The sequence below is a fragment of the Protopterus annectens genome, chromosome 3.part1 (assembly GCF_019279795.1).
Source record: "Protopterus annectens isolate FY-2018-M chromosome 3.part1, PAN1.0, whole genome shotgun sequence".
Taxonomy (NCBI): Eukaryota; Metazoa; Chordata; order Ceratodontiformes; family Protopteridae; genus Protopterus; species Protopterus annectens.
Window position 1 is genome coordinate 1,526,330,056 of NC_056732.1, and position 27,941 is coordinate 1,526,357,996.

The 27,941-nt window shown below is 39.4% G+C and overlaps 1 protein-coding gene across 1 annotated transcript in view; it reads left to right on the plus strand.

The window, feature by feature from the left end:
- LOC122798549 (nitric oxide synthase, brain-like) overlaps positions 1 to 27,941 on the plus strand; it is a 140,163-nt gene that overhangs the window by 45,816 nt on the left and 66,406 nt on the right. Inside the window, exons 4-8 of the mRNA XM_044067602.1 lie at positions 7,393 to 7,555; positions 7,877 to 7,968; positions 9,152 to 9,293; positions 19,346 to 19,485; positions 27,620 to 27,794. Coding sequence (XP_043923537.1) covers positions 7,393 to 7,555; positions 7,877 to 7,968; positions 9,152 to 9,293; positions 19,346 to 19,485; positions 27,620 to 27,794 — 712 coding nt within the window. The remainder of the gene's footprint in view (positions 1 to 7,392; positions 7,556 to 7,876; positions 7,969 to 9,151; positions 9,294 to 19,345; positions 19,486 to 27,619; positions 27,795 to 27,941) is intronic.

Sequence of the window (27,941 nt, forward strand, 5' to 3'; positions counted from 1 at the left end):
AACTCAAACCCAGTAGCAATGCACCTGACAAACTTCCATCCACCTTCCTCACACAATCTGCAGACAGCATTGCCTATCCCATCTCTATTCTTATAAATAGATCCATACAAGAATTATACGTCCCTTCTATCTGGTGCCATGCTTAAATTATCCCACTCCACAAAGGTGGCAAAAATACCGATACCACCAACTTCAGGCCTATTGCCATCTTTTCCTCTCTTTCTAAAATATTAGAGAAAACAATACAAGCACAACTCATGGCACACCTAACACTAAACAGTCTCCTCTACCCTACCCAACATTGTTTTCGTCCTGGCCACAGCACCATGACTGCCCTTCTTTCCTATCTTGAAACCATAAACCTCGAACATGGCTCAGGCAAGTTCGTATCTACACTATTCCTAGACCTGTCAAAGGCCTTTGATACCATCTCACACACCCTACTTATATCCTAACTCTCCACCCTACACCTGTCTCCCAGCACCATCACCTGGTTTTCCAGCTACTTGTCCAACTGCCAACAAGCTGTCCAATGGAAAACTTCAACCTCCCCCTTCCTTCCCACACCCACAGGTATCCCTCAAGGTTCTGTTCTTGGCCCTCTTCTCTTCAACCTATTCATTTACAACTTTCACCAATCCATCCCAGACGTATCTATCATCCAATATGCAGATGACTCAACAATCATCTGCTCAGCCTTCTCACCCTTTGAGCTCCTAGCAAAAACCCAAGTAGCCTTCTCCAAAACAAAACTCTGGATGCAGTCTAACTACCTAGCACTAAATGCAAATGAAACCAAACTAATGTTTTTTCCCCATACCAAAAACTCCATTGACAAATCCACATTCACCATACAGAGCCAAAACAACACCCTCCTTGAAATCATTCCCAACACCAAGCTTCTTGGCATCATTATTGATGAAGAACTAAAATTTGACACCCACATCCGCTCCACAATCAAGAAAACCCACCAAAAGTTAGGTCTCCTCTACAGGCACAACTGCTTCCTAAGCCCCTCTACCAGTCAGACTCTTGCATCCACCTTCCTAGTCCCCTTCCTTATGTATGGTGCTCCTCTTTTCACCAATCTTCATCTTGGCCTTCGGTCCAAACTTGAATCCTGCTACAACAAGATCTCCAAATTTCCAACCAATTCAAAAAACTCATCCCACCACTGCCACTCCCTCCTCACCCTCAACTGGCTTGAACTACCCAACTACCTCAGCTGCCTACAACTCACCATTGCCCACAAGCTCATCTTTAAACCTGCCAACTGCCCAGCTCTTGATACTTCCTTAAAACCTTACATTCCCAACCGCTCACTCAGATCCAAAAAACAAAATCTTCTTCAGGTCCACAAACCTGCACAAACTCCTGCCAATCTACTGCTGTCCCACTCCTTAGCTAAACAGTGGAACTCTCTCCCCACACACCTATGCAATCTATGTAACCATGCAAATTTCAAATCTCAGCTACTCTCTCATCTTTCTTCCAAATGGGAATGCCCTTGCCACGCTCCAGCTTAACTCCCCCCCCCTCATTCCACCTTGCACTGACTCATCCAACCACCTCTACTATTACTTCATCCCACCCAAAACAATCCCACCCCTACCAAATACTAATTTTCTCTCTAATATCTATTGTACTATACTCTCCAATCTAAATCATACTATTACCCTCTCCATGCATAATATTTTCCTAACCTACTAATGGCTAGTAGCTATAGATTTTGAAATGTTAAACCTATAATTGAGTTTATAACAAAACTATTCACTTTATGTAAATGTTGAAATTTCTGTATTGAATTATGTATTTTAATTTTTTTAACATTGTGACAAGCCAATTGCAACTATCATGGAGCTTATCTTAGGTTCATAGGTAGGTACTAGGCTATCTGCCCGAAGGCATTTATAAGCCTAGCGGGAATGTGTTGGCTTTCGCTGCTCCCTTAGATTAGTTCCCTGTGCCTCTGTCCAGCAGAGCCATTGAAGTGATCCTGGGGTAAACTTTCTGTTTCCCATCCACTCATCAAGGTTTCTCTTGAAGAGGGTTAGCGAGGCGCTCTGCCTAATGTAGATTGGAATCTTGTTCCAGAGCATGGGAAGTCTCTGGGACAGGAATCTATCCCTCCTGCATGTCCTATTTATTGCTGTGGTGAGGTTTAGATCCCTAGAGCATGTGACTCGAGGGGGTATGGTTTTCTTTAGGTGGAGTATGTCCATCAATTCTGGGTTGGACATGGCCGTATATGTCAGGCAGAGATCACCTCTGAGTAGGCAGTATGCAACCGAGTACAGCTGGAGTTTCTTCAGTCGAGCTGCATAGGGCATCTGCTTGATGGCCTCAAGTGATCCTCTTGGTGAGGTACTTCTGTGGTCTTTCCAGTTGTTGCAGGTGTCTTGTAAGGTACATCCCAAATGGGGCATTGTACTCTATGATGGGTCTGATGAGTGATGTGTAGAGGGGCCCAATGACCTCTTTCGATCTGGATGCAAACCCTTTTGTGATTAGGTGAGCCACATAGAATGATTTTCTAACCACTTTGGCAATGTGATTATCAAAGGTGAGGTTACTATCTACTTGGGTTTCCAGATCCCTTATTACGTCTTCCATATTAAGGGGGCTACCACCTTTGTGGTAGTTTGTAGGTACTTTGTTTTTTCCAAAGGGGATGACTATGCACTTTTTTGCATTTAGCTTGAGGCCATGGTTTTGACACCAGGTGTCTGTCTCAGTGAGATCCTTTTGGAGGATGTCTGTGTCAGCTGGAGAGTCAAGTATAGACCCTAGTTTGCAGTCGTCTGCCGAACAGGAGGGGTCCTAGGACTGAGCCCTGGGGAACGCCATTTGTAACTGGTTTATAGTCAGACCTAGCTCCCGCAACTCTTACCATGTGGGTTCTGTCCATGAGCCAGTTGGCAGCCCATCTCATGATGTAGGGGTTTATGTTCAGGCTGGTGAGCTTGTCTATAATACCTGAATGGGGAATGGTGTCATAGACCTTTGCGAGGTCTAGTTAGGCTGTGTGGACCACCTTTCCCTTGTCTATAGCCTTGGTAACTGTCTCAAAGAAGTCCACCAGGTTTATGAGGCATGATCTGCCCTTAACAAAGCCGAACTGGGTAGGGTCCAGTGTTTGGAGGTTCCCAATGTCTCTCTTAATGAGATACATGGTGATGCACTCCATAGCTTTGCAGACCAAGTTAGTCAGGCTTATAGGGCGATAGTTCCCGGGGTCTTTTGTGGCTCCACCTTTGTGGAGCGGAATAACTGTTACTGTGTGCCACTCTTTGGGCACATAGCCTGTGGAGAGGCTGAGTTTAAACAGTGTGTTTAGGTGAGGGGTTAGTTCATCTTTGAGCTTGTGTAGGATGCAGCCTGGGACACTGTCCAATCCCATTGATGCTGTGTTTTTGGCTTTGGAGAGGGCTGTTTTAACCTGAGTGTCTGTGATTTCAGGGGCACTACATTCTTCTGGTATAGTTATGGGCTCTTTTGGGGGTGATAGGGGGGTGAAGTTTGCACTGAACCTGTCTGCCAGGATGTTGGCTATATCAGTCGGTTCAGTGTATTTTGTGCCATTTTGCTCTAACTCTGAGCAGATCTGAGAATTGCCACTTAAATTCTTGACATAGCTAAAGAATACCTTGTGGTTATCTTTGGAGTCCATGGCAATATTTCTTTCGAAGCTAGCCTTGGATGATTTTATGAGGGAACGTAGTTTCTTGCTGACACTGATCAGGGATGTCTTCCCTTCTTGGGATTTAGTTTCCTCCTCCTATTGTATAGCTTGTTTATGGCAGGGGTACACCAGACTGGTTTCCTTTTCTTGGAGGAATGAGTCTTGGTTTTGCTTGGGATAGCACAATCCATGCATTCTTGTAGGTGCCCGTAAAGTGCATTAGTAAAGGATTTTGCAGCTTGGACAATGTTATCCTTTAGCATGAGGGCTTTGAAACTTCCCACCTCGGTCTTAAGTAATGTGAAGTTTGCTTTTGAAAAGTTTTTCACGGTGGTTTCTTTGACCCCGGGGTGGTGGCAAAATGTGGATATCCAGAGTGATTAGTTTATGGTCAGATCTAACCAGCGAGGGGTTGACCTCCGGTGTGGACCACTGGTCACCCATGTTGGTGATGACCAGGTCCAATATGTTGTCACCTCTGGTGGGGGTGTTGACCAGTTGATGCAGGGCATTTGAGTTTATGAATTCTAGGAAATGTTGGGCAAGGGAGTTTGTACTTGAGTAGTTTTCCCAGTTAATGTTTGGGTAATTGAAGTCATCTAATATCAGAGTGTTTGGTAAAACCTTTATGTTTCCCAGTGTTTCCAGGAATGAGGAATGGGGGTCCTGGGACATGGTGGGTGATCTGTAGCAAGCTACAATTTGAATAGCAGTTTTGCCCGTTGTTAGTTACACGTGGATGATCTCTGAAGCATTGTGCTGTGCCACTAACCTGGAGGTGTGGGTATCCTTGATGAATATGGATACGCCCCTGCCTTTTGTATTTCGGTCCAGGTTTTGTGGCTGAAATGTATGGTATGAGTTGTAGCCTGGTAGTGCTGGAGTGCTCTCTGGACCCTTAAACCAGGTTTCTGTTACTGCACATATATCAATTTTCTCCATACTGAGGAGTGCCTCGAGTGCGTGCACTATGAGGTTTAGACTTCTGGCACTGAGTAGCATTACCCTCAGTTTTTTGTTACTTGTGCTATTTATGGCAGTGAGTTTGTCTTTTGAGCCTTGCCTAAAAAAGGCACTCTGGGGATGGCAAGAGCCTTGGCCAGTATTCGAAAGCCTAAGGGTGACAGGTGCAAGCCATCTCTAGCGAAGCAGCATGGCTTGTTGAGCATGTCATCCCAGGCCGACAGACACTGGATCCCCTTTGAATAACACCAGAAACTTAGCCAATTGTTGAAATTGATAATTTTTTTCTCTATACCATGATATCATTCTTGATGAGGGCAGGATGTTACTCAGGGTCAAGGTCATACCTGTCTGGGCTATGTGATCAGAGAGCTCCTCCATGTCTCTTTTCATGTAGTCCAGAGAGGTATGGCTCAGATCATTCACACCAACATGGACAATGACAGAGTCATATTTGTACTTGTTCTGGAGTGACCTGAGTGCTTATGTTATGTGGCAGATCCTGGCACCCGACAGGGAGCTAACAGCAACCTTCTCCTTGTTCAGCCTAGTGAGTGGGACGTCAGTGTGCCTGACTATAGAGTCACCTATTACTAGTGTGTTGGGCATGTTATTTTGCCTTAAGGGCTGTGATTGTGTGGCACACTGGTTTTGTGAAATATGTGTTTCATGGTTTGTGTTGGATGTGGAGGTTGCTTGGATGTCTGCTTTGGAGGTCTCTGTTGCTTTTGCAGATTTTTATTTAGAGCCTCCAAGTATGTTTTCATGTATATATGTGTGTTTTTTGCTGGTGCTGGTTTTATAGGTCTATGTGAGACTGGTAGTGTGATGCAAGTAATTCCCTTCTCCCCTTGACTGCCTGGTCCAGTCTAGGGTTGAGAGAGCTTAGCCTCCAGTTTGGCTGTATAATTGCATCTCTTGCATGTATTAGTGTTTGGTGGTAGGAGGAGAGGGTTGTCTGTATACATGAGGCAATTGTAACATTGTCTCAAAATGCCCAGATTCACCAGTTGGACCGAAGAGTACACCTGAACCCTTTGGACATGCCTGGATAGGTACAGTGAACTGTTTTACTGATTGGCTGGTAAGGTCGAATAGAGAGGCTTGTCCTTCTCTACTGTATAGGGGGGCTAGTGCTAAGGTTTATTAGTGCTTGCTATGAGTTTTGAGCAAGTGCCGGGATGAGAAGTGAATGGTTTGAGTGCTTAAGTTGAAAGTTTGTCTAGTTCCAAGGGAGAAATTAAAGAGTAGACTTTGTGGAGCCGGGAATAGTTATACCCTAGCTAACCGGCGCTGCCCGGCACGCAAAACTGCGCAAATGTTTAATTAGCTGTATGAACTATGTCATTTTGTAACATGTGAAATGTTACTTGCAATGATTGTGGAGCTTTTCTTCCTGGGCCTCTGCTGAAAACGGGCTCTTCTTGGCCCAGTGGACTTCCCCGGTCATCAAACTTAAATAAAATAAAATAAAAAAATCTGTTTCTTTCCCAGTCCCAATATCCTTGCATTGTTTATACTCCTAGTATAATGTCATGATGTTCAAATCCATTGTATTCTCATAATAGTATGGCACTTGCTTCAGCATATACTGTAGTGGGTGGGAAAATGTGTTAATATTAACAAAGTCATTCTACTAAACTAGGTTACCACTGCCAGTTAGTAGTGGATGAAGACTGATGCTCAGGAGGTAACCCTGTATTGGTACCCAGCTGCAGGAGAAGAATTCTGTTTACTTTAGTAGCTTTGACATTGTTGTTTGCAGTGTATTCTGAAGCAATGGAGGCGCTCAATAAAAATATGATATAAGTATGAAAGAGTTACTTGTGTACAACCATGCTGAACCAAGTTATTTAGAACATGCTGAATAGATGTGAAAGTACTGAACAAGAAAATTTTGAATAAAACCAATGTGCCTTGATTGATTTCCACAATAAGCTATAATAAGTAAAGGCTAAAATACCTTTGATAAAATTGTTTAATATTGAGTGTACTGATGTTAACAACAGTGATTTTATTATCAAATTAGTGAGTTTTTTAACAATGAATTCACTGGTTCTTGAATTATCTATGGTATGGTCCCAATCATACGATAACTGTCCAGATTCTCACAGAATGTCCAGATTTTTACCTCATATTTTTGGTATGCTCCTCATAAAATTTGTGTTTTTTGGATTTTCATTGCAAATCAGTGAGGACTGAATTCACTATATATTGACAGGCATTTGAGTTTCAGACTTCATATCCTTCAGAAAATGCATGGCAACACAAGACCTTTTATTCTAGCAAATTTCTAAGTTTATAAGTTTATAAGAGCAATATTTAAAATGTGTCCCTATTTTGGGAGCTTTGTGTCCCCCCCCCAATTATTTTTGGCTTTGTCCAGATTTTTTTTTTTTTTTGGCCATGAGGTTGAGAGCTAAGATCTCAGTTATTCTTATTAGGGGTAATATATAATTACTGACCATGGGATGGGTAAGGGCAATCTATAACCAAGCACAAAAAGGGAAACTGGCTAGGCCTAAAATGCCCTGCAAAGGCAGCTGGCCTAGTACTTAGCTATGAACCGATGAACCTATAGCACAGAATGAACATAGATAAAATAATAGACTCTATGACAATACACTAATACCATGACTATATAATAGTAACATTCTAAGTATTTCACTTTAAGTGTCAGAGGGCAGTGTGGGTTAATACTGTTGCCACCACTGCATCATGAGATTAATATTGTTTGTCTGCTGTAGATCTCAGTCACAGACCCACATGGACCGCCTGCAGGAGGTAAAAAGGGACATTGAGGCAACTAATACTTACAAACTGACTGAAGATGAATTGATTTATGGGGCAAAACAATCTTGGCGCAACGCCTCTCGATGCATTGGAAGAATTCAGTGGGCAAAGCTGAAGGTAATTCTCAACAATTTGAACCCACTTTCCTTTTACATTATCAATACAATTAATGGAACTTTCTGCTGGCACGTCACATTTTAAAGAACATTCCAGACATTTGACATACTCATAAAAAACCTTGTTTATTTTAAATATTTCTTTAACTATGATATTCAAAACTTTTGTTAATACCCTTATCTTGATACACTGATTTTACTTTAAATTATAAAATCAGTTTTTATAAAAATGTTAGGCTGTATTTAATTTGGCAGTCTGGATAAATGATTTCAAGTCTGATTGCTAGCAAAAGGATAACTGTAGACTTTTATCACCACCCAGGTCTTTGATGCCCGTAACTGCAAGACAGTTCAGGAAATGTTTGATCATATCTGCACTCACATCAAATATGCTGTCAATGATGGAAACATAAGGTAAGATGGAAAAATGCCAGGTTATTTCAAAAAGTAGTATTTTAGATAATGGTAGATTGTCGAGGCTTTTTTCTATTTATCACTGACTTCATTGGGTTTAATATGCTATTATATTCACAAGCTTATGATAACATACAGATGATATATTCTGATAAAAAATAAACTTTAACATTGCTTTTTATGGTAGCATATTAAATATAAACCAACAGATAGAGACAACAATAACTGGAGTTATGCAGATTTCTCTGGTATATATTATTTTACTACAGATTATATATTTTTGTATTTGTTAGTAGAAATTGCAACAGTAATTTCTGATACTTTTTCTTTTCTATACTGCCCTAAGTTACTCAGATTTTAGACATATTGATGGTTGCTAAGAAATGCCCCAGTACCCCAACTATTGACTGAGTTTGTTTCTATATGCCCTTAATCAGGTTAGCCTAAATTAAACCATAATCATGGTGGTCTGCTTGATCTAGAAAAGACTTTCATGTGGAAGATTATGTCAAAAATAGCAAGGTTCAATACCAGCTTCCCTTTATCAGGCAGCCATGGTGATAGTCAATGAATAATTTTCATATTGAATGACTAAAGGGTAGATTTGATCACACTACTGAAAGTATAAATATAATCACATTACCTTTCATATGTCATAGGTCAGACATGACCTGTCTTCACCAGAGACTGATCTACAGCAGGACAGACAAACACATACATTCTAGGTCCAGAAGAAGTGCAATGCAATATAAACTTCCTTTCCCCCCTCCCTACTTGTGACTGCCACATAGTAAGCATTCTGAAAAAAATCCAGATGCTTTACTAATGGGCCAGATTTGCTGTAATAATAATAATATGTTACTGCTTTTTTTCTGTTTTTCTCTTGTATAACACTAGTTTGGTTTTATATGGCATCTTCTAAGCAGCATGATCGCTATACTATAAATTGATAGCAGCCCTCAGATTGATTGGAATTCTGTTGCAACAGGCACGCCTGTAATAGAATGTTAATGTACACGCAAGTGTTTGAGTGTGTGTGTGTGTGTGTGTGTGTGTGTGTGTGTGTGTGTGTGTGTGTGTGTGTGTGTGTGTGTGAGAGAGAGAGAGAGAGAGAGAGAGACTTTAACATTTAATATGTCTTGTATTATAGAGAATCACCAAATATTTTGTTTTATGTTTTCAGGTCAGGTGTTACAATCTTCCCCCAAAGGACAGATGGGAAAACTGATTTTCGCATTTGGAACTCTCAGTTTTTCCGCTATGCTGGATTTACTCAGCCAGATGGTACAGTGCTGGGGGACCCAGGCAGTGTGGATATAACAGAGGTGGGAATCACTAAAACAAAAAAAAATGTATTTCATAAAAAGTAAACTTTTTTATTACCTGTACAGGAGAAAATGTGAGCTGAAGTTTATGTGATAATATTCCAGTTATTTGCTTTTCTCTTTAAATGGATGATTTTTGCTGTGTATTTAAATTCTGTTATTATTGCAGAGGCTTATAACACAGTGGGTCGGTTGTCATTGTAGAAGTCATAAAATATGATTATATTTTATATGTTTGATTTGCTTGAGAATGATATTGTACAAGTTTGTTTGTAGAGATACATATTTAGAATGTGCTTATTTATTCTGTAGTTACATTAATGAGTTTTATAAAAGCTTTTCATCACTTGTCATACATAGGTAGTTTACTAGTGGTAGTTGGGTGATAATTATCATACATATTTTATGTTACATTATATATTATACATATCAGACATACATATTTAGAATGTGCTTATTTATTCTGTAGTTATATTAATGGGTTTTATAAAAGCCTTTCATGAGTTGTCCTACATAGGTAGTTTATTAGTGGTAGTTGGGTGATAATTATGGAGGTTGTTTGCTTTAATAAATGGTACAATAATGCTGCTGACTACTCTCTCATGCATACAACTGGGACAATTCCACTGTGCAAACATGAAAAACATAAGTTTTATGTGAAAAAATTTAATTTGTCATTATAAAGTATTGTGTTCCCAGAGAAATTATTATGACAAATGAAAAGAACCACGTGTTTTTTTTTTCATCTGTAGTGAGCAGATTGACTGTATGAAGCACAAAACATAATTTAGTGCCAAGAGTGAATGTGATGCAGTGCTTAACTTTGCTGTCACTTGGTTCTTGGCTGACGGGTAATGGTTAGGGTGTGTTTGTGCAGCATGTGCATCTGTTGTGTGTCTGGGTGAGTTTTAACCAGGTGCTTCTGATTCTTCCCAAATCCCAGTGAGACTTTCCATAGGGGAAATAGGATTATTCCAAATTGCTTGCAAGAACATCATGTACTATGTGGAAGTTTGCCTGTGTGTGTGTGTGCGTGTGTGTGTGTGTGTGTGTGTGTGTGTGTGTGTGTGTGTGTGTTTGTGCGCATGTGTGTGGGAGGTTGTGTGTGTGTATGTGTGTGTTAGTGCGTGCGCACTTGCATGTGTGTGTGTGTGTTTGTGCGTGTGTGTGTGAGGGGTTGTGTGTGTGTGTGTGTGTGTGTGTGTGTGTGTGTGTGTGTGTGTGTGTGTGTGTGTGTGTGTGTGTGTCTGTGTTTGTGTGTGTGTGTGTGTGTGTGTGTGTGTGTGTGTGTGTGTGTGTGTGTGTGTGTGTGTGTGTGTGTGTGTGTGTGTCTATATGTGTGCATCCTGCAGTAGGATGGTGTCATGCTCAGAATTAATTTGTTTGCTTTGCACCCAGAAGTCCTGGGATAGGCTCTGGCTTTCCCTCAATCCTGAACAGGATTAAATGGGTTATGAGAAAATGAATGAATGAACATCTAAATTCCCTTCAAGTTTACCATTTGTTCACAATACATCCTTACTTACTTCAGATAGCAGTATGTGGGTTATTCCTTATCTAAGAGAGATTGGGGGAAAATATTTTTTTATTTCTGTAATGAAGGATTGTTGGATAATATTTTAAGTGACCAAAAGATGCTGTACAGAATCTATCATATATTGTGACAGAACTATTAGAACAGATTACATGATCCTTCATATTAAAAAAAATACACAATCTGGCTAAGAGAGAGAGGGAGAGGAAACACTGAATAATGAAGACTGAGTAATGAAGTCAAATACCATTGGGCTTAAACTGAATAGTTGCGAGAGCACTAGGAAAAGGTCCCCCAATGTAAAACACAGATGTAATAACTGGTTTATAATAGGAACAATTACTGTAAATTTGAATGGAACAAGTCATAAGACCACTGTAAATATAAAGAAAGAAATAAATGCATACGTGCAAACATACACAAGTATATATATATATATATATATATATATATATATATATATATAGATAGATATAGATATAGATATATATAGACAGATAGACCATTCAGTAAAAACAAGGAAAACCCAAACAAGCTAAAGTTTTCATTGTGTGATACCATAAACCTCCTGTAGTAAATGATAATCCAAAATTAGGCACCAGAGACCAGCAGTTCCAACACACAAGTAATTTAATGTTCAAACACAGCAATAGGAACACACATCCACAGATAACATAAATGATGCTAAAAACACTTCCCCTTACATTTTCATCTCATAGAACATTTTTACATTTTTATATATATATTCATGTTATTTTATCCTGGTTTATTCATTTATTTAAGTGAATTTTTGATTTTATATAAACTTTTATGTGTTTTATTATTTGTCCACCAGATGGTGATACACTACTATTCTATGTTATTTTATGTCATTTGCATGCCATTGCACTTTAAACAATTTTAAGCAATATATTTAACAAGCATTATTTATTTGAATGTATCAATTAATACATGGTACATTTTAATATGAATATATTTTATATGAACAGTTTTAATATGAATACTTAAATGTATTTTATTCAACATTTCAAGACTGTCACATGCAGTTTAGAATCCACTCTTTTTGTATCTTGGTAATCACTGATTTCATTGGTCTATTCAAACAGGAAAAGTTATTTAACTAGGTAACTATGATGTATTTGCCCACCTGTTGAAGTTCTATGAGACGAAAATGTAACGGGAAGTGTTTTTATCAGTGTTTATGTTATTTGTGGATATGTGTTCCTTTTGCTGTGTTTGAACATTAAATTACTTGTGTGTTGGAACTGCTGGTCTCCGGTGCCTAATTTTGAATTATTAGTTACGTTTTGGGCACTTGCACCACATCTTTGCTGTCCTGTAGTAAATGGCTTGTCTGTGTGGCCTTTTACCCTTTGATTTGGATGTTGTTTGAGATATTTTGCAGATACCTTAATCTTTACAGGCATCAGCTGAGTTTAAAGACCCTCTGTTTTTGAAGTACAGTCAAGCTATCCACTTATGCTGTCTGACGAGGACAATAAAAAAGGCCAAATCATACATGTCCACAGCTAGTGGGGTTTGGCTTTATTGAGCTGAATTTAACCATAAAGACTTAAAAAGCAAAAAAAAGTCATGGACTTTCAGAAGCCGTGTAGCTGAAACTCTTGATGTCCTGAAGGGGTCATTTGCATATATCCCATAGGTCTCCACTACAGGAGGTTTAAAGTATCCCACAGTGAAAGTTCTAGCTTGTCAGGGTTTGCCTTGCAGTTTTTGCATATATACATATGCACATACATACATAAATAAAAAAAACCAGCAGTACACAAAGCTGCATCAAGAAGTAATGAAATACAAAATTTGTCAATAGAAGAAAAATCTTCTGCCCACTTATTTACCTGTTATTCTTCCTAGTGCAAAAACTGCTATTACTTGTTAAGCAGTATCGTAGCTGTTATGTATGTATCTGTTTGTTTATGTATGTATGTTTTTATATACACATGCACACACACACACACACACACACACACACACGTGTGTGTGTGTGTGTGTGTGTGTGTGTGTGTGTGTGTGTGTGTGTGTGTGTGTGTATACATATATATGCTTTGTTAACCACATAAGTCAACAGGTCCAAATATGTTTTTTAGCCGTGATAGACGCCACTGCAGAAGAACCAGATTACATGCAAAAAGTATTACATAAGGTGCAGTACAAACAGAAATAGACATTTACATTCGTATTACATTATTACACTGAAATATAAGCTGCAAAAGAAAATTTACAAAACATTAAGTATATCTATGCTGAAGTGAAGAACAGCAGAAAAGGCTGTAGTATAGCTATTACTAAGTAGCAATGCATGATTTATTTAGCAGGGTAGGTAATGTGCCCAGGTATTAGGTAAGTTAGTTATTAAAGCAGTGTGTCATAAAACAATTATAATGGAAGCAAAATTAGAAAGGTCCACAATATTCTGAAAGAACTCAATAGAAGTCTCCCCTCTCAAAATCCTGCCTCCTTTTGCTAGCCATAAATACTTTATGTCTAATATACATTTTTGAATTCTACCAGAGTTTCTGATTCCACATCTTCTTCAGGGAGACTCTTTCATTCACTTACAACCCTCTCTGTGAAAAAAAATCCTTATATCACCTGTGAATTATCCTTCCCATTTTCAAATCGTGCCCCTTCTTTCTTAATCTCCTCTTTGGATGACTGTTGCCCACTTAAACTTTGTAAATTCATCTGTGGTAACAGCAAGTGATTGTCATACCCCCCATCTCCTTCATTCCATATGTGTTAAGTTCATTTAATGTTTTCCCAGCTGACAAATTATTTAGTTTCTTTCCTCTGCTTCCTTGTGTATTCCTTGTATCATGGGTGGCACAGTAGCACAATACTTAGCACAGCTGACTTTCAGCTTCAATATTTACACCTGACCTCTAGAAATCATCTCATTGAAGTTTGCTTTTTTCTGTACATCTGTCTGGATATCCACTTTACTCCAAAAGGCATATTTCTTAGGTTGCTTATTCTGACACTTGACACAATGTTTGTAATGAGAAATGTCTGTACAGAGGAAGAATACATTCTCATCTTCTAGTAATAAGATCTGACTTGTGTATTCCAGAATCCTCAGCTGTACTTAGTGCCTTCTAACATCAGCTACCCACCTTTAAACATTTGATACAATGTTTCTAGTATCTCATCTGTTATACAGCCATCTTCTGTGTTGTGGTTACCCAGTTACATTTATCACCTTGGCATTAATTTGTTGGACCCTTGACCATTTCTACAAACTTTGAGAGTATCTTCTCATCCTACCAACAACATCCATGTGGATAGTATTAACAGACTTTGTATTAGATATGCTGTCCTCCTCTGGTGTGCTGAAATCTGGCCATGTAAATGAAACCTGAGGTATGCCACTTTTAGCTCCCCTTTCTTCACTGTGGATCCCATTTATTATGACCATTCATGTTTTGCAGTCCACTCACTTTTCAAACCAGAACATAACTCTGGCACCCAGTCAGTGACATACATATAAACCTTTTGTGTGGGACTGTGTCAGATGATTTAGTAAAATCTAGATAAGTCACACCCATAACTCCTTACTTATGTATTAATTTAGGAACCCGCTCAAAGAAGTATTATTATATTTATCTGACTTGACATTTCCGCTGTGAACCCATATTGTCTTTGACTCCATGCACCAGTAGCCTTTAAATATTCAATGAACTTTTTTCCCCTTATAACTGAATCCACCAATTCTTCAGCTACTGAAGCAACTGATGTCAAACTGAATAATGTGGTACTGCCTTTATGCAGTAGTGGGATGAAGCCCTATGTCCCACAGGGTTTGAGTATAGTCAGAGACCAAGCACAGGACAATCAAGGTAGCCAGCAATGGGAGGGAGTGGTCAACACGGGCTCCCCCAGTCCTACAAAGAAGATGTTGTGAGAGTCCTATAGCAAGTGTTTCACCCTAAGGAAGGCCAGATAAATGCAGCATACATTTAGACATGTTAGTGCAGCAAAACACTATGTTTTGGGAGGTGGGAAGGAACTAGAGTGCCCATATAAAAGATACAAAATTCCACACAGAGAGTAACCAGAATTCAGTATTGAACCCCAACCTTTGAAGGGGTGATGCAGACATCCTACTACTAATCCACCATGATTATAATTGTAATTAGCTGTAACATGAAAGGCAGCGTTCCACATTTATTTTATTTATTTATTTATTTTATTTATTTCACATTTGTTGACCAGGATAGTCTGACTGGATACATGTCCATTTTCAGCGGCAGCCCGGGCAGAAAAGCTCCAAGGTAGAACATACAGTAAAAATCATAAAATGATTACAAGTTACATTTACAGGCTCCAGTTGAGAAAGCAGGTAATATAATCATACACTTTTAAAACAGTGTTGACAAATTGACTAGGTCATGTGATATGATTACAGACTATAGAGGAGGATGTAGTCAGTTTTTGAACAAGGACACAGCCAGTGAGTTTTAAAGTATGGCTTGAGGCTTGTTTTGAACTGAGTAAGAGAGGGTTCAAGAGTAAGATCAGGAGGAAGAGAGTTCCAAGTTTTGCCAGTAGAGTTATCAAACAGAGAGTCCCCAGCAGAGTTGTTGATTTTGGATGTTTGTACCAGTAGTTTATTAGAAGAGCAAAGTGACCTCAGGTTGCTATCAGGGTTGATGAAATTTTTAAGTGCAGGTATATTATCAGGGTGGTTAAGAACTTTATGGGCAATTATAAGCTGGTAGTACTGAAGTAGGCTAGGCCATTCTAGCCACCCCAGAATATTTAGGTTGTGACAGTGGTGGGTCCTATAGGTCATGTCTGTTGCAAATCTAGCAATATGGTTATAACAGCTGGAGAATTTGATAAGAGCAGATTTGTTCAAATTAGTGAGTAGAGGGGAGGCATAGAGAAGAGTGGATAGTAGATGTTCCCATCAATAGTAGTCCCAGGAAATGGAGTAAGGAATGGTTTGATCTTATAGTGGCAGCCAAGTTTTTTGTTAAAGGTTTTGATAGTTTGATTGACATAGATATCATATTTGAGGCTGTTGTATACTGTAATGCCTAAGAGCTTGGTTTGCACATCTGGGGAGACAATTGCACCATTATTGGATTTTATGGTAAAGAGTAGTGAGGAAGACTTATAAGTGGGGGAGAAAAGAAGCAACTTTGTTTTGTTAAGGTTTAATATCAGATGACAGTTAGAGAGCCAGTTTTCAACTATATTGAAAGTATTCTGGGTTAATGTCATTAGATCTGTCAGGGAGGTGGCTGAACAAATCAAGGTGGAGTCATCAGCATATTGGATACAGGTAGCATTTGGGATGACAGTGGGAAGGTCATTAATAAAGAGAGAGAAAAGAAGGGGTCCTAGTATGGAGCCATGAGGGACACCTAGGGTGACAGGTAGATGGTTTGATTGTTTATCCTGCCATAGGATGCCTTGTTGTCTACCACACAGGTAAGTTTGGAACCATTGAAGCTCACGGCTATTTAGTGAGAATGTTTTAAGGGTGTGCATGAGTATTTGGTGGTTGACCATATCGAAGACCTTGGAGAGATCTAAAAAGAGGGTGGAGGAAAGCTTGTTATTAGCTCAGTTATGGTTTATGGTGTTAGAGAAGGATAGGAGGGCTGAGGTGGTACTGTGGTGTGACTTAACACCATGCTGAGAGTTAGCCAACAGCTTATTCTGGGTAAGATAATGCATAAGTTGTTTGTGGACACACGTCTCCATAATTTTAGCCAATGGTGACAGAATTGCTATGGGTCTAACCTTTGACAGTTCAAAGGAGTTGCCTGCTTTATGGAGTGGTATTACATAAGATATTTTCTAAATAGTGGGGATGGTGGCTTCAGATAAGGTTCTGCTGATTATGATGGAGATGGGGTATGCTATGGCATCTGCTGCTTTTTGCAGATACTCTGCTGGGAGGAGATCAGCTGCTAGAGTAGTTGGTTTTAATTTCTTCATTAGAGATGTGATAAGTGATGTAGAAACAGGCTGAAAGCTAAAGGAGAGTGGGGTATCAGCTAAAGGAGAGTGGGGTATTAGCTAAAGGAGAGTGGGGTATTGGCTAAAGGAGAGTGGGTTATTAGCTAAAGGAGAGTGGGGTATTGGCTAAAGGAGTGTGGGGTATTAGCTAAAGGAGAGTGGGGTATTAGCTAAAGGAGAATGGGGTATTGGCTGTGGCAGAATTTGGGTCGGAGCAGCTGTGTGCCAGTTGGCTGGCTAGGGACTGGATAGTCTCTGTGAAGAAACTATTGAAGGTATTTGCAATATCCTCTGGGGATTTATGGTTGGAAGCTGATGGGGTAGGAGTGGAGGTCTGTCCTGGGTGAAGACGTTTGTTTATTCCTGCCCAAAACTTTTGAGGTTCGTTGTGATGTTTTTGTTGAAGATGGTAGTAGAAGTTTATTTTGTCTAGTATAATAGATGTTTTTGTGTGATTCCTTAGCTGTCTGTATCGGAGTTGATCTAGTGGTCTTTTGTGGTATGCCATTTATCCCATACCTTATTTCTAGCTATGATTTTAGATTTGGTCTCTTCTGACAGTCACAGGGCAGTTTTTGTTTTAGTTCTAATGGAGCGAGCAGGAGCGTGAGAATCAAGAATAGTAAGGAATATGAAATTAAAGTATGCTACCGCATCATCCAGTGAAAGGTGCTTTAGGATTGACCAATTGCAAGCTTTAAGTTCATTTTGAAAATTGGTGGAGTTGAAGTTCTTATTATTTCTGATGGTTTTAAAGGTGGTCTGGTGGGGATTGTCCACCTTGTGCTTGATGATGTACGTAAGCAAGTGGTCACGTAGGTTATCTGGGAGGGTCCATGACGTGTACATATAGGGGTGGCTGTTGATAAGTATCCAGTCTAAGATACTGTCTTTGTTATTGGTTTTACCTATCCTGGTGGGGGAGGTTATGAGTTGTGTAAAATCATGTAGGTTGACATGGGTTGTAGGAGATTCTGAGGAACAGGTGATCCAATCAATGTTAAAATCTCCAAGCACCATAGTTTCTTCATAGGTTCATAGGTTAGTACTAAGCTAATTGCCCTTGCGAGCCATTTCAAGCCTAGCCAGTTATCCCTTGTGAGACTCAAACCCTGCACCTTGTGTTTATACTGGATAACCAGTGGAGGATGTCCTCTAGGGTGTTTGTGTTATTACCTGGGGGAATGTAAACACAGACAATGTTTATGCATTTGTTATTGTTAATCTGTAGTTTGATAATAAGAATTTCTGCATTATTAAACTGGGGTGGTTGTAGGGGGACCGTAGTAACATCTAGTGTATTTTTATAGAGTACAGTTACCCCACCACCCTTCCTAGTATTACAAGCTAACCTAAGTATGTCATACCCTGGTGGTATTGCCTCATTGTCTTTAGTTACCGGTTTTAGCCAGGTCTCCGTAAGACATAATACATCGAGGGAGTAAACTGCTAAGAGGGCATGCAGATTATGGACCTTATCGTTTATGCATCTGATATTCACTTGGCAGGTCAGGAGAGAATTAGGCAGCCTATTAGCCAGTGTTAGGTTAGAAGGCATATTAGTTTGGGAACTGGAATCAGCAGGTGGGGATGGGCCAGGGTTTGGGTGGATGTCTCCATCCACTGTCAGGCTATAATGTAAGCTAACTATGAGCTTCATAATTTTGTTTATAAATTTTTGGTAATGTTTAGTTTTGGGGCTGATATACCTAGGTCTAACTGGGTGGTAGTTTTTCGGAATGGTGGGGTCAAGTATGTGGGGAATTATGAAGTGGTCAGTATTGTTTGATATTGATGTAGTGATAGTTTGGGTCTATATTGAATCAGCGAACGCTTAAAAAAGCGAATGCTGATTCATCGACCCGAGTTCATCGAACACTGAAAATGCCGAATACCCGGAACAGCGAATTTCTTCTCAGGTAAAGAAATTGTTGGACCGCTTTCGGGAATTTGCCCTTTCCTCCACTGTGGTGCGATCTCGGAGTTGGTATATTTAAGTAGGGGTGTGTGGGGGGGCACAGCCCCCCACATCAGGGGGTGTAGGGGCATTAAATACTGTTTTAAGTTTTTTAAGTTTTTTTTTTTTTTTTTTTTTTTTGTGGAACAGCGATTGTTTTCCCTGGGGAAAAAAACACTGTTCTGAGTGTTCTGCATTTTCAGCGTTCGCTGAAATAGGGTAGATGAATAAGCGTTCACTTTTTTAAGCGTTCGCTTATTTAATATAGACCCGATAGTTTGGGATTTTGAGTAGTGGAAACCTAGGGAGGGCTGATTTTCATAGGTGCTGAGGCGATATGGAATGAGTAACAGAGGTAACAGTAACAATAGTAGTATTATATGTGAATATACATTATTAAGATTTGAAACGGTTATCATTTTACTGTAAGACATTTTAACCCATAGGTGATAAGACGACTCAAGGGATAATGAGATTTTTTCAGACTCTGAGTTACATACTGTCATTCTGAAGACCAGGTTATTACACTGCTGGAAAATGACATTAACATGCGTCTTTTTTGTTCTATAGCAATGTCTCAAGCATGGATGGAATCCTACCCCTGGACGTTTTGTCATGTTGCCATTATTGCTACAAGCCAGAGGTGAACATCCTGTAGTGTTTGAGATTCCCAAGGAATTGATTATGGAAGTTCCCATCCGTCATCCTACGTAAGTCCTAAATTCTCACTTACTGACCAGTTGATGATATTTACAAGCTTCAATGCATAAGGGGACCCAGTGAAACAAAAAAGTTCCATATATACAAACAAAATAACTGGAGAAGTGGTCACATAATTGCAAGGAGAATGCACAAATAATGGACATAGCAAGCACACATACCTCTCAGCTGTGCACAATTTTGCAGATCATCCTTGATTTTTTGCATCTTATTTTTGCTCTGTCTCTCATTAAACTTTTAGCAATGCATCCAAGCCAGCAAAGCATGTCCCAAGATGCAGAAAATAATCACTTTAATAGTTAAAAATGAAATAAAAATCCAGTTAAGCGCTTTCATCTTATGGCATCTTTCATTAAGACTTCATAGAATCTCTTCACAAAGAATATATTTCTTCCTCCTCCCCTGCTCCCCCCCCCCAAGATGTCCTGTTATAAAAATATATATTTAGAAGGGCAGGAAAGGCAGTTTCTGTATGCTGATGTCTAGTTTTACCAACTAAGATGTTTAAGTTGTCACTCCCTGAGTTTTAGTGTTTAGAATACCAACACGCAGGGTTCATTTTAAAAATAGGTTCAAGATTTATTTTAGACACCACAAACTGTGATAAGCTATACTTCTTAACTGTACAGATTTTCGCAGAATGTCCAGATTTTTGTCTCATATTTTTGGCCCGTTTTTCCTAAAATTGTGGTTTTCTGGAAAATTAGTGGCAAATCATTAAAAATTGAAGTTAGAAAATAATAACAAACATTTGAGTTTCAGACTTCATACAATTCCGAAAATTTGTGCTAAGGCAAAACCTGTTATTCTATCAACTTTCTAAGTCTGTAATAGCAATATTTAAAAAAATTCCCTATGTTTGGGCCTTTGTCCCACTTTTATTTATGGCTTTGTCCAGAGTGAGGTTGAGAGGTATGGATCATAACAGATTTCATAAAACATCACGTAAGAGATGCCACACAAAAATAATAAAATAAATACAATAGTACAGATTGTACTTATGAACCAGAGAACACAATACAGTGGCCTCAGCAGTCCAGATAAGACTCAACATTTTTTATGCACATCCTGTACTAAGAAGTTTAAAATTATGTCAGACAGACATAATCTAGGCAAACATATGTGCCTAAAACTATTTTGCAAGGACAATGGAAAACAGACACGTTAATGACCTTCAGCGTTCAAATGTGTATGCTGTCATGGAACCAATAAAGCCAGGAAATTAAAAAAAAGACTATTATGAGCATATAACTACATGTTTAAGGAAAACATAATAGCTTTAAAACATATTTTATGTTTACTGAATAAGTAGACACACTGAGATCTCAAGATCTCTTTAATAGGGTGACACATAATTGAAGTCACCTAGTTTATTGTTATGTAGTTTTAATCTATATGGAGTCTGAAGATTAAGGTTTGTCATATTTAGGAAACCAGTACAGTTCAATTTATTTTCTGTTTAATACATGGTCCAAAAAAATGGGAAATAGAAGCAAGGGCAAAACATCATGCATACCATGGCACAGACTTTTTGGGGAGAGGATCATTTATTTATTTTGCACATTGAGATATGTTAGAATTTACATTTTACAAAATGGTTTTATTTAATTAAATTAACACCAAGGTAGTTTATTGAGTTTTTCTACCTAAGTTTGCCATTTTAGAAGCCTATTTGTGGGGTGTACTGAAAAAGATATGATTTTCAGAATCAGACACTGTCTTGACTTGGTGGGTATGGGTGCTATATTCTGGAAGCTGTTTTATACAGTTCCAAAAATCCTGACTAGATTACTGGGTAGGAAAGTTTGCCTGTCTATACCAGCATATTTTGTGTCAGTAGATTACTTTTGCTTAGTTGTGATATACCTGTAATCAATAAACATTTTGCAGACTGAACAAATCAATGCCAAGTTCGGAGATGAAACTGTGTACATCAATGGAGACTATACAAAACGGCCTATCTTGTATAGCAGAATAATTCTGTCCTTCCACAGTATAGCTTTACACATCTTGCTAGTAAACAAGCTGTAAAAAGGGTTCAGGAGTTTGTGAACACTGAGGTGGTCAAATCTTTTAGGGTTTCACACTGGATCACATGACGTTTCATTTATTTTCTTTTTTGTTATGTGATGTTTAGTTAACAAGAAAACATACTGGGCCAGATTCCCAAAGAGCTGCTCTTAGTGGAAGGCCACCCTGATTCTGAAAGACTTGCTCTTAGTGTAAGTGACTTACTTCAGTGTAAGGCCTATGTATAAACAGGCTTACATCATTGGCTAGATTCCAAAACACCTGCCCGCAGCCTGCTCTCAGTGTATGTAATCACTTACACTGAGAGCAACTTTTGGAATCGGGCCCATTGTGAAATACCTACAGAACCTTGATATTATATGTATATATTTAGCTTTTCTTAACTATATATAAGTAAGTAGATCCAAATGCCTTTTTTTTCTGATCCTGTCTAGAACACAAGGAGGGAACATTTGGAATGTAAACAATAAAAAAAACTGTTAAAAATGTAATGGAGTAATTTCCATTTAAGATTTCACTTTATAATTAGGTTCATATTGAAAGTATTAAAGACTTGTTTTCTGACAGACAGTTGAAAGTACAGTTCTACTTAATTTTATATATAGGATCATAGGAGGTTACTAGGACCTGTACCAATTGGCTAGACAGAGGGACAGAGCTGGGAAAGATGCGCAGCAGGTAAGGGTGATAAAGGATAGCAAGGGAAACGTACTCACAAGCAAGGAGAGTGTGTTGAGTAGATGGGGCTGATGAATGAAGAGAATGAGAGAGAGAGAAGGTTGGATGATGTGGGGATAGTGAATCAGGAAGTGAAACAGATTAGCAAGGAGGAAGTAAGGACAGCTATGAAGAGGATGAAGAATGAAAAGGCTGTTGGCCCAGATGACATACCAGTGGAAGCATGGAGGTGCTTAAGAGAAATGGCAGTGGAATTTTTAACCAGATTGTTTAATGAAATTTTGGAAAGTCAGAGAATGGAAAGTGTTTTGGTACCTATCTTTAATAATAAAGGTGATGTGCAGAGCTGCAGTAACTACAAAGGGATAAAATTGATCAGTCACAGCTTGAAGTTATGGGAAAGAGTAGTGGAAGCTAGGTTAAGAAGGGAAGTGATGATTAGTGATCAGCAGTATGGTTTCATGCTAGGAAAGAGCACTACAGATGCAATGTTTGCTCTGAGAGTGTTGTTGGAGAAATACAGAGAAAGTCAGAAGGAGTTGCATTGTGTCTTTGTGGACTTAGAGAAAGCATATGACAGGGTGCCTAGAGAGGAGTTGTGGTATTGTATGAGGAAGTTAGGAGTAGCAGAGAAATATGTAAGAGTGGTACAGGATATGTACGAGGGTAGTGTGAGAGTGGTGAGGACTGCGGTGGGAGTGACAGTTACGTTTAAGGTGGAGGTGGGATTACATCAAGGATCAGCTCTGAGCCCTTTCTTATTTGCAGTGGTGATGGACAGGTTGACAGATGAGATCAGACAGGAGGCCCCATGGACTATGATGTTTGCAGATGACATTGTGATCTGTAGTGAGATTAGGGAACAGGTGGAGGAGACACTGGAGAGGTGGAAATATGCTCTAGAGAGGAGAGGAATGAAGGTCAGCAGAGCTAAGACAGAATATATGTGTGTAAATGAGAGGGAGGGTAGAGGAATGGTGAGGATCCAGGGAGTAGAGTTGGTAAAGGTGGATGAGTTTAAGTACTTGGGATCAGCAGTTCAGAGTAATGGTGAGTATGGAAGAGAGGTGAAGAAGATAGTACAGGCAGGGTGGAATGGGTGGAGAAGAGTGTCAGGAGTGATTTGTGACAGACGGGTACCAGTAAGAGTGAAAGGGAAGGTCTACAAGAGGGTGGTGAGACCAGCTATGTTATATGGTTTGGAGATGGTGGCATTGACAAAAAGGCAGAAGTCAAAGCTGAATGTGGCAGAGTTAAAGATGTTAAGATTTGCAATGGGTGTGACAAGGATGGACCAGATTAGGAATCAGTATATTAGAGGGTCAACTCGGGTTGGACAGTTTGGAGACAAAGCAAGAGAGGCGATATTGCATTGGTTTGGACATGTGCTGAGGAGGGATGCTGGGTATATTGGGAAAAGGATGCTAAGGATGGAGCTGCCAGATAAGAGGAAAAGAGGAAGGCCTAAGATAAGATTTATGGATGTGGTGAGAGAGGACATGCAGGCGGTTGGTGTGACAGAGCAAGATGCAGAGGATAGGAAGAAATGGAAACAGATGATCCGCTGTGGCGACCCCTAACGGGAACAACCAAAAGATGATGATGATGATGATAGGAGGTTACTAGGCTAATAGCCCTAGGGCCCTTACAAGCCCAGAAAAGTACAACCCCTGTTCCCAAGAATAACAAGGTATTAAGTTGAACTAAGTCAACAACTACTGCCCCTGCCAAGAGGGACACAGGTGAAACTCCTGGGTTGAATTTGCGGTTTCCCATCCAATCATCAAAATTACACTTAAATAGGGTCATTGAGGGGCTCTGCTTCACATGAATTGGAAGTTTGTTCCAGAGGAGAGGTAACCTCTGTGAGACATATGTATCTCTCCAGCAAGTCCTTTTGATGTCACATACTAGGTTGAGTTCCCTGGAGCAAGTGCATCTTATACCATATGATTTATGAATGTGCAGCATGTCCATTACAGCAGGATCTGAAATTGCTTTACATGCAAGGCAGAGGTCACCTCTGTGTAGTCTGTAAGCATAGTGACAGTGATTTCAGTGTGTCAGCATATGATATATGCTGAAGACCCTGATTTGATATGTAAGAAATCTTTGAAGTCCTTCCATTTGCTGCAGGTGCATGGTAAGGTACATACCAAAGATAGCATTGTACTGTACTATTGGCCTGATGAGTGATGAGTACAGAGGGGTTTTAACCTCTTTTGTTCTGCATGCAATGCCCTTATTATGATGTGGATGACATAGAAAGCCTATCTTACCACTGTGGAGATGTGGTGGTCAAAGGAAAGGTTGCTGTCAACCTGTGTGCCCAAATCTCTCACCACTGATTGCGTGCTTAGGGTGTTGTTATTAATGTAGTAATTTTCAGGGATGTTCCTTTGTTGAAGGGGTGATAATGCATTTTTTTCCGTTGCTATTTAGCCTATGACTTTGGCACCAGTCATTTGTTTGTGTAAATCCCTGTTGTAGGATGTTGACATCATTTGGGGGTTTGATGACTGCACCCAGTTTGGAATCATCAGCAAACTTTGTCAGCCATAGGCCTTTTGTTTTAGCCTGTATATCCAAGAAGTAGATTCCAAACAATAGGGGCACCAGCACCGATCCCTGTTGAACACCACTGGTTACAGGTCTGCTGGTGGAGGTACAGTCGCCTATTTGACTATGTGCATTCTATTGGTGAGCCAGTTTGCAACATACCTGACAATATATAGGTTGATCTCCAGCTGGGTGAGTTTATCAATGATGCCTGAGTGGGGAATACTGTGAAAGGCCTTGGCCAAGTCCAGGTAGACCGTATGCATGGATTTGCCTTTGCCCAGGGCTTTGGTGACTGTCTCAAGAAGTCCACCAAATTCAAGAGGCAGGATCTCCCTTTAATGAATCCAAACTGGGTTGGGTTGAGCATTTGGAAATATTCTATATCTTTGTTAATAAGGTCCATGATTATTTTTTCCATAGCCTTGGAGATTAGGCTGGCTTATGGGTATATAATTCCTATAGGTAATAGGATGATGGTCACTGTTTACCAGTCTGCAGGTATAAAATCAATGCTTAGACTGTGGTTAAAAAGAGTACCAAGCTGTGCAGCCTGTTCCTGATTTAATCCATTTAGAACACAGCCTGGAATATTATCAGGTCCAATAGAGGCTGTGGTTTTGGCTTTGGCTTTAGAGAGAGCATTTACAACCTGCTCCTTGGAGATACTAGGTGGAGGGAGGTGTAGGGATGCTTTGGGGGATATGATTTTAAGACTGGTTTGATGATTGACTACAAATACTATGACTGTAAGTTTTTTTTTGTCATGTATTTTCACATTGATAGGCTTGTGAGCAAATGGACTTACTTTCTCAAGTGTCCAGTCCAAATAACCATAAAGCCCAAACCACTTAAGGCTGATAAGTATGCACATTACAATATGCTTATTTAAACCTATTTTTTCTCATGTACAATACTCTTAATGTCTTGTTTTATATACCTAATAAAAAGTTTTTTGAGAAAAAAAAAAGGTATGCACATTACATTCTACCAAGAAAAGAAAGATAACATTTTATTTCATTTTTTTTTAATATTTGTTAGGCAGGGTACAATACTGGCGATAGCAGACCGTACTAAAATTATTCTTAAAGTAGCATGACAGGAATACAAGGAATCACTGGTAAGAAGGCAGGAGTGTAGAAAACAACTCAGGCTAGGAAACAGATTTCAAGGGAAGGTTTGAGAAGGAAAGAAAGTGCACAGGTTTGAAAGAAGATGAACTACCATTAACATGGAGATGTCCAGGAGGTATTCTTTCAGGTTAACTTAAAGGACAACAGGAACAAGTAAAGTTTGGACCTGTTATAGGAAGGTAGAAGTTTAATATGCCCTTGTAGGCCAAAAGGATAGTGCATTAAATGTACACCACTGACTGTTTGAACCCTCCTTTCCAGGCACTCATCAGTTTATAGTTGCTTTTCTGTCAGGATATGTATTGTAGTAGCAGAATAAACATGGAAAATGATGCTGTGAGTACTAAATGACCATGTGTCCCAAAGTTCCAAATTTGTAACAGCTGTAACATTTAATTAGTGAGGTACATGGTCCTACTTAGAAGACAATGCATTTCTTGTTTGTGGATAATATAGTTACAGGTCTGTTGTCAGACCATTCTGTAGACTGAGAAACAGCTTTCTGATACAGATATGAACATAGATGCATAAATAAGTTAATAAGGACACTTTCTATGTTAAGAGAATGATAGTTGTACCCATCAGCTACAGTAGCTCTGTCTTGACAGTGTTTACATCTTTCCACAAGAAAACAATCAATGACTTTGACATGTAAAGTAAATTAGATCATGTCCCCCATAATTCTCTAATACATTTTTATATTATTGCTGTTGCAGACTTCTTTTATAATGTCTTATTGCCCTTTAAACATCACTTTGTATATTAGTGCTTCTGCTTTGAGGACTCACTACAGCTTATACTTCACAATCCATAGCTCCATCCACAATGAATGCTCTGACTACCTAGATATGGATCACCTGCCTTCAGGTAGAACTATGTTAGTAGCTGGTACTGAATAAGCAGTCCGCATTGTGTGAAGACCATGAAAAGTCTCCATTCTAGTCTCAAAACAATGCAATGATTGGTGAAGTTTAGTCTGCCTTAGTTTTATAAAGCATGTATAGGTTGTCTTTCTAGTCCTTACTATATGATGAGACATATAAGGAGGTTTCAGTCATTGCTACACACAGACACAGCACTGGATGTATTGTACAACACCGTTTCATTCCTAAGAAGGCCTGTGCATTGCCATGGGCTACTTAAGGCTTTGTGGTATAACATAGGAGCTACAGTAATGCATAAGTGACCAGAAGTCATAATTGGTAGCTCATTATACACAGAGTTATATACATCTGTTGTCAAGTTTTAGCCACTACCAAAATGGGCTCTACAGTACACTGATAATGTCAGATCCCGTGTGGCACATTCATGTTTTACTGGGTGATGCAATTACACATTATGTATTGATTTCAAAGATATGATATAGCAACACTAATAGTGAGATGCAAGGGAATATGTCCATCTATTTCAGGCATAATATCTGAACAGCTTGTAGAGGAATAGCTGCTTACATCTACTTGAGTTCCAGGCTTCTAATAATAATTCATAGAAGTCTTGTCTGTGTAAATCTCCGAGGTGTTATGGCATTCTGTACCTATGGAAGTGGTGTTTACCCTCTTCCATGTGAGTTTCACTTTCTTACTTCAGAAAGAGAACTAAAATCAACCCTGTCCCATATATGATCGTTTTCAGGTTTGGGTTGTTTGCCTCAGTAGTTTCTGCTTATTCTCTTGACTGTGAATATGTCACTTACCATCTGTTCTCTGTCATTCAAATCCTACAGGAAGAACTTTCTAGACGACATGGATCTGAAGTGGCATGTGCTGCCTACTGCAGCTAGCATGCTTTTGGAGATTGGGGGTCTAGAATTCCCTGCCGCCCCCTTCAATGGCTGGTACTTAACAACTGAGATTGCTGTGAGAAATCTATGTGACCATCAAAGATACAACCTGCTGCAGGTAAGGGCAACAGTTCAGTGCTTCTTAATAATTAGAATAGAAAAATTGTGCTATTATGCTGCCCATCTAATAGGTGACCTACTGATATTACTTCATTTACAGGCTGCTTGAAAATCCTTACTACTGAGCAGTAACATCCCAGTGAAC